We start from the raw sequence: 7,881 nt of genomic DNA, 5'->3' as shown, positions 1-7,881 counted from the left end.
AGAGAACCTTCACTTGGATGAAGGTAATAATCTGTGAACGACTCGTACTTAGGAGGAAGGGGAGGAGGGGTATCGCCTTCACCCATCGCACCAAAACACGAGCACAAAACTGATAACAAATAAATACTAGCATCCTGCAACACACGCACTGCCTACACCACACCCATGCTGCTTGCAACACACCAGCAGCACACCACACAAACTCGCAGCACCCACCCACTACCACACACACACACAGCATGCGCACAGCACAACACGGAGCACCACACACTAACACAGCGCCACACAGTAGCACTACACATACACACACGCACAGCACACCTAGCGCACCACACACACTCAACAAGCGCACCACCCTCAGCAGCACACCACAACGACGAGCACCACGCAGCACCACAAAAGCACACCACCTCGGAGTAGCGCACAACCAAACACCAAACAATTAGGGTTTGAGATACCCTAAATCGACTAACCAAATTTGTGAAAAATTGATTTAAATTGAAGCCTTAATCTCACTCAAAATTTGCGGAAAAAATAAAATTAGATGATGATCAAACCAAGATAGAAAAAAAATCTCTATAAATTAGAGAGGCTTTGATACCATGTTAAACTCAAGGACGATTGGAGAAAACGGCTTGACCTTTGTATTGATAATAATCACAATATATATATACGCAATACAAACAAAACCTAACTTTCTTAAAACTCCTAACAAGATAAACATTACAAATATACAAATCTAACATATAGGATATTTTGACAATTACCACCTACGATTTTTTTTTTTTTTTTTATAATTTTACAACCCACTATTTTTTAAAACATTAAAACTTCCCACCTACTTGGCTCTTAACTCAAATGTGACGTCATGTGAGACCCACTAACTACCTTCCCACCTTTTTTCCCTCCCTTTCTTTCTTTCTCTCTCAATTTCTCATTACCCTATATTGTACTCCTCTCAAAATTGGGGAAAAAACTTCAAATTGTGAAATAATTAACATGAATATATAATTTAATTTGAAGTTTTTTTTTCAATTTTGAGAGGAGTACAATATAGGAAAATGAGAAATTGAGAGAGAAAGAAAGAATAGGAGGGTAATAGGGTGAGAAGGTAGTTAGTGGGCCCTACATGACATCATACTTCAGTTCAAAGCCAAATAGGTGGGAAGTTTTGATGTTTTAAAAAATAGTAGGTTGTAAAATTTAAAAAAAAAAAAAAATTGCAGGTGGTAATTGCTAAAACAGTAACAATTGTAGGTTATAATTGTCAAAAAATCCTAACATAAATAACCAAACCGACTTCTAATACCATAATCGACCTAAAACTATACCTTGTTAAGCCATAAAGTGGTACTTTCCAAAATTAAGGACAAGATTAGTATCAAGACATCGTTTAAGAACAAGAGTGAGATGGTCTAAGCAACTACCAAATCAATCACATATGTATATGAGATTAACCTTTACCATTAGACCAAGTCTACTCGATAAATATAAAAATTTTAAAATTTGGTCGCTCACACCTTTATATGTCTTAATGAAATACTGTACTAACTGAACCATACACTAACAATATTTTACAATTTGTTGACATGAACAAGAGCGAAACAAAGGGGACAGGCAGGAGGCTCATTACCCACTAATTTTTGAAACTTTTTCTTTAGAAAATAAGATACAAATATTCTAACTTTTTTATATACTGTAAATCAGTTCATTTCTTACTTGGTTTCCCCTAAGATTCTTGAAGAAAATCAGTCCCACACGTAAACTAATTTAAAAACCAATGATAATTTCTTATTCAGTTAAACTAGTTGACATGGGTATTGTGTATTGTATCTAACCACGTTCTGAATAAGTGTAGCATCAGTAATTATAAAACATTGTCTTGCTAAACTACAAGGAAACATGGTGCGGACACACAGTATTAAAGGCTACCTTTCTTCTTCTTCTTCTTTTTTTGGAAAATGGATTCCAATTCATCCCAACTCTTCTTAACAGTTTTTATCAGTGAAATTTGCACCACCGTTGACATTAACATTATCTACAACAAAAAGCCAATTTTAAAGCAACTTTTGATGTGGTCCAAAAGATTGGGAAAAAAAAAAAGTTATACGTAATAAAAAAAAAACACAAGGATAAGATTATTAGGCCAATGCACAATTTTTTTTTTTTTTCTAAAAAAAAAGGCAGACATTGGTTAGTCACTATCATAGAAGAATAATGTAAAATAGTCCTAAAATTATTCCACTTTTACTACATAAAAGTATATCAGATATGATCATAATCTAGTACAGATTCCAACTGTCTAAAAAGAACAAGTCCTAATTGCAAATGTTGAGAATTTAGACCATCTATAGTTAATTTCAGCAGGAAAACACTGAAATATGCTGCTTCTGGTTATGCTTAAGGTTGGACATAGCCACCAAAATGTTGTTTACAGCTTCATGGAGACGCAATTCCTTTAGCCGCCCGGAGTCGTTGGGATCGCCTTAATGCTGTTCCTGTCCCTTCCTCTTTGACATCCTGTTTAAGTTATTGAAAACAAGTTCGTTAGGCCATGATAAGGATCCTTTACACAAATGCATAAGCAATAATGTATTGATGGAATTAGAACATGATTTGTTATATAGGCTTTGTATAAACAACCATGCTCAATCACATTAAAGTGCTTAAACAAGGTACTTATTTAACATTATCAATTTAACTAGGGAAATTCTGTACAAACTGCATATCACTAGTGTTTCCAACATCAAAGCAAGGTGCATTCCTAAAGAGTGGGAAGTCTAGTAGGAGTATGCTACTCGGACTCGTGTGAATCAAACTTTTGTATCGAGGTGCCTCTCGCACAAGGCATTCATGATCTACGAACTTAAGCATGGGACAATATCATGGAGAGTCAGGAACAGTCTCAGACTACAGAAGTGCATATCAAAAGGTTAAGTAGATTTTAACAAACAAACTAATTATTTACCATATATGTTTACTTGGGTCATCAACATCAGAGAATAATTAGCTTTTCACTATATAGTACTGCAAACAATCAAATTGAGGAAACGTATAACAATGATCAGTTTAACACCAAAGAAGTTTATGATAAAGCTTATTCTAAACCATGATATCATACATAGCAAAATAACCTTCTAAACAATATAATGAAGCATCAATATCAATCCTATGATGATAAAAACAATATAATCAGAAATAAGGCAAAGAAATTCCACACAATTTATAACTCAAAATAAGAAATCAAGGCCATACCATTACCTCTTGCTTAGCAGATTCTGAAGCAGAACTAGACACCTTACTCTTCTTTGGCCTTCTTTCATCAGTCACAGCAAACACACTTTCCTCCCTCTTCTGCATCCTACTACTGAATCCTCCTTCGAATTCGACTTCGCCGAGCTGCTTCACCTCCGGAATCCTTCTAGGTGGTGGACTCTTCTTCCTCTCCACCCTAGACTCATCAACACCAACTGTCAAATAATTATTTATCTGACTTTCTGGTCTAAAAATGATCTCTCCTTCATTTACAGCCGAAGATTTTCTTATCCTATATGAAGCAGTAGCCTTAGTAAAAGCCTTCTTACTCTTCTTGCGAAAACACACCAACACTGTCAAACCCACCACAACCAACCAAGCTAATCCAACCGTCCAAATGAATTTCATTTGGGTGATTTTCATTTCATTCTGATCATCAACAATTTCATGATTATCATCAACAATTTCTACCTTCTTTTCTGCTAAATCATGAATTTTCTCTTCCAAATCAACCAATTTGGGTTCAGGAACAGCAACAATTGATGCATCAGAAACCAGATTTTCCACTTCATTTTTAGATTGAGCAACATTGTGGTCTTCATTTTCCACATTTTTCTCAGGAAAAACACCAACAAAATCCTTGACTTTTGGAAAACTTCTCAAAGCCCTAAAATTTTCTGAATTATCAAACTCAGAAGTGAACTCAACATCCAAATTTTCCTCTTCAGGTTTAAAGGGTTCGTTTTCTTCATTTTTCTCAGTCGAAACACCATCAAAATCCTTGATATTTTGATGAAAACCCTCAAAAACCCCAATTTTTTCTGAATAATCAATCTCAGAATTGAACTCAACATTCAAATTTTCCTCTTCGGGTTTAAAGGGTACTTGATTTTCCTCAAATCTTCCCAAAATATCCCCTGAAATTTCTGATTCAGCATCAAATTCAGACACCCAATACCCACCAGAATTAATACTCCTTAAATCCCTCAATGCAACAGTCCCAGAAGTTAAATTCCCAAACTCTTGAAATTCAATTTTTTCTGAGTAAATTGCAGCAGAATTATTCATTGAAGATATATACATGATACTGAAAATTAACCCAGAAATCACAAAAACCCAATTGAATAACGCCCATTTCCACCCCATTTCTTTTTCTTCAACTTCTTCCTCCATTTCTTGATCAAGAATTTCCTCAGTTTCAACCACATTACAAGAACTCTCAGAATCAAGAGAATTTCTTTTGGGGCTAACAATAACAGTACTACTACTGCTGCTGCTACTGCTACTGCTACTGCTTTCGAGTTCTTTCCGAAACACAATTTTTCGCTTTCGATTCGGGTTATACCGGAGGAATTTAGGCCGAGGAGAGAGATAATTGGTGAGGGGATCATATGGCAATGTAGTAGTAGAATTAGCAGAAGAATCAGGAACTAAAGATTCATCTTCATCTTCAGAAAATGATTTTGAAACAGATTTTCTAGGATTAGAATCATGAATTGTACCCTTTTTTGGCGGTTTCCACTCTGCTAAGATCTTCTTCTTGTTGGGAGTCATATTCTTTGAAGCAGTAGAAATTGTGGGTTCCATGAATAATTTCTTGTTTCTTTGCTCTGAATTTCGTTTGAATTCACTCAAATTTTCATTGTTTTCTGCAATTAATTGGAGAAAATCAGTGTTAAAATTCAGAATTTTGATAAAAATGAATTGAATTGAAGTTAAATTGTAAAAATAAATCAAATGAAATACCTGAAGGAGAGAAATTGGGTGATGATGGAGAAAGAAACTTTTTAGGATCCTCCATTTTTTTGAAGCTTTCTCTTTCTAGGATCTTGAAACTTTCTGAGTTTTTTTAGTGAATGCAGAAAATGTTATTACAATTGAGAAAAATGACCGTTGCAAATTTATTTATATGGGATTTGTTGGATTTTTGAATTCTGAGGTGTCAAATTTTTTTGACCGTTGGGATCATCGAGTGTTCAGGTTATGATCCAATTTTTTGGGCCTGTGTTTGTGATACAATGATGCTGGTTTTTATTGGACTTTTGGTTTCTGTTAATCTGTGTGTGTGGACTGTGGAGAATTGAAACTAGTGTGTCGACGATATTGGTTCGACTCAAATTGTACCCCGATTTAGAAACCAAGACCTAGAATGGGATGACGTGAAACAAACCCAAACAAATTAAGGTCATATTTGGTAAATTGGCTTTTTGGTTAGCTTTTGGCTTTTGGCTCTTTTTATGTGGTCAAACAGCCAAAAAGAGTGTTTGGTAATTGGCTTTTCAGTTAGCAAAAAAGCTGGCTTTTAAGCTAAAATGAAAAAGCTGCTATGAGTAGCTTTTTTTGTTGGCTTTTGGCTTGTTGGCCCACAAATTATCTAATAAACAGTCAACGGCCAACAACTAAGTTTATCAAACACTTCTATAAATAACCAATTTCAAAAGCCATTATAAACAGCCAAACATTTCAGCTAGTCAAACAAGTCAAGTGAGCCAACTAACCGCCAACAATCAACAACCATTTGCCAAGCAAAGTCTAACTCTACCCGAAATCAAATGTAACTTAAATCGATTTGTTTCCTAAATATTCCTATTATGGGGTAATTGGAATAAGATCAAAATTAACATGTCCTGATGGACCTAATTCTTACGTGTATCTGAACTTTCTTTACCTCATATGTTACTCAACCTTGATACAAGCCTAGCGATATAAATTGGTTATCTCCAACCTGTTATTATTAGCCTATAATGATAGAACTAACTCTATCAAACTAAACCAACCCAAAAATCAATGACTTAAATTGGTATGTATTTTCATAAAAAATTTGACAATAAATAAATAAGTCTAAATGATTTAATATTATGTGAAAGCTTGAACTATCCGAACTAAATAGGTTTTTTTTGTCTTATTTTTCTGACCAAGGTTAAACTTTGACATGAGGTAAAAAAAAATAAGCAGTGGATTTTAGAGCGGGTAAGCAGCTGGTGGAGCTGGTAAGGTGGGTATGTACTAGGTGAAGAGTGGATATCCAAGTGGGTGGTGGGATGGAGATGGGTATAAATTTAGAATTCGTCGTGATCTTGTAACTCGTGGATGATAAGATGGAAGTGAAAAATAGAGAGACCAACATCTGCACCTGACTCGATTCAGTGCTCCATAAACATCCCTACCCACAAGCTTATTCGGTGTCAAGCACCATGCCACCACCTTCAAAACTCTAACCTAAGCAAGGTCACGTCGGGCTTTGAGTGCCCAATTCATGTTAGGCTAATGCCATGTTATGTAAGTCACAATTCGTAGTATGACCTTTTAAAAGTTAAAGTCCAAAAATCCAAATTACATGAAGTGTTTATTCATCAATTCACTCTAATTTTGTAAATCCATATGTTCATAGAGCTTATCCACATGGACTTGTAGTCTTGATCCTAGTTTTTTGTTGGCCTTGGCCCAGTTTGAACCTGACTTAGGCCAACATATTTATCATCCCAATATGTGGCCTAAACAAGTTTGATAATTATTCATTATGTTCAATTTTCTATTAGCAAAATTATACCAAGTGGATTTTGATAATCCATTGAATCTAATCCAAGATATAACGAATACAAGATATTGAATTAGCATGGATGTAAAATGTACAACGAAATGTGAGCTTGGATGCTCCTCACCCAAATAAGCCAAAAAATTATCTAGTGTCTCAACTTCCAATAAGAGGTACTTCTATTATGAGGCCAATATAGATCCATCTCGAGAGAAAATGCCCCTTATTAAGAAATCCCTTAATATGCAATATCAACAATAAATACAATTACACAAGGGTTATGCTCATTGCGGATTTTAACCTAATAACTTTGCGGCTAAACTACACTTACTAAAGGCACCCCTATGGACTGGAATCTAATCACTCAGAACTGATCCCCGAATTCGGATTAGCCCAAAGGGTGAACCGGGGAAACGCCCAAAAAAAACCAAAAAAAAAAAAAAAAACAAAGGCACCCCTTTCCTTCAAAAAGAATTTGTGGCATGTCAAGTCTTGGCATTTTGGCAAAGGTTACATTCGAACTAAACATCCATGCTAAGATTTCCCTCATCGAAGTCTCCTCCAGATTATTGTAAAACCTTTAAAAAGTGTAATTAAAGAAAGTAGAATAACTAACCTAAATAATCAACACAAACTTTCATACGATGTGGCCAGCCACTTTTTTTTCTTTTTCCCCCACTTCTCACTCTTCACTGTATTCCCCCCTTTGCTCACTTTCTCTCTCCTACCTTCCAACAATGGCAGGAAAACACCTCCACTCTTCTTCTTCATCTTCCCCAATCATCATCATCATTCTCTCACTCCTCACTTTCTTCTTCATCTTCTTTTTCTTCTCCTCTACAACTACTTCTATCTACTCCAAATCCTCCTTCTCAATTCCAAACCCTAACCCTAATTTCGAGTTTGGAGACCAAATCGTCGCAGAAATAGCTTGCTTTTAATACGGTGGGATTTTGATGGAAGCGAGATGATTGAGGTTTCTTCTTCATCTTTGTCTTCTTTGTCATTTTGTTGGGTTTCTGGGTTGGTTTGGTGGGGTTGGAGTTGGGGTTGTTCGTCGTTGTCTTCTTCGGCGCCATTGGAGTAGCTTC

At 35.6% G+C, this 7,881-nt stretch overlaps 1 protein-coding gene across 2 annotated transcripts; it reads right to left on the bottom strand.

The window, feature by feature from the left end:
* Positions 1-1,920: 1,920 nt before the first annotated feature.
* Positions 1,921-5,333, bottom strand: LOC110729884. 2 transcript variants are annotated; one of them, XM_021909670.1, is made up of 3 exons: positions 5,002-5,333; positions 3,256-4,904; positions 1,921-2,520 (listed from the first exon to the last, which is right to left on the bottom strand). In XM_021909670.1, exons 1-3 carry the CDS (start codon positions 5,054-5,056, stop codon positions 2,440-2,442), a joined length of 1,785 nt encoding a protein of 594 aa, XP_021765362.1. In that variant the 5' UTR covers positions 5,057-5,333; the 3' UTR covers positions 1,921-2,439. The 2 variants fall into 2 exon arrangements, with proteins under 2 accessions (XP_021765362.1, XP_021765363.1); XM_021909671.1 differs by having other exon boundaries at positions 3,262-4,904; positions 5,002-5,330.
* Positions 5,334-7,881: the final 2,548 nt, after the last annotated feature.

This window comes from Chenopodium quinoa, unplaced genomic scaffold (assembly GCF_001683475.1).
Source record: "Chenopodium quinoa cultivar QQ74 unplaced genomic scaffold, ASM168347v1, whole genome shotgun sequence".
Lineage (NCBI taxonomy): Eukaryota > Viridiplantae > Streptophyta > Magnoliopsida > Caryophyllales > Amaranthaceae > Chenopodium > Chenopodium quinoa.
The sequence above is the reverse complement of the archived record's forward strand: the minus strand, read 5'-3'. Positions and strand labels throughout refer to the sequence as shown.

Bases quoted from the DNA above. Each gene is read 5' to 3' on its own strand.
- LOC110729884 (XM_021909670.1), bottom strand. From the start codon at position 5,056: ATGGAGGATCCTAAAAAGTTTCTTTCTCCATCATCACCCAATTTCTCT. The intron at 4,905-5,001 runs GTATTTCATTTG...AATTAATTGCAG, and splicing joins ACCCAATTTCTCTCCTTCAG to AAAACAATGAAAATTTGAGT. The intron at 2,521-3,255 runs GTATGGCCTTGA...TAACTTAAACAG, and splicing joins CTGCTAAGCAAGAGGTAATG to GATGTCAAAGAGGAAGGGAC.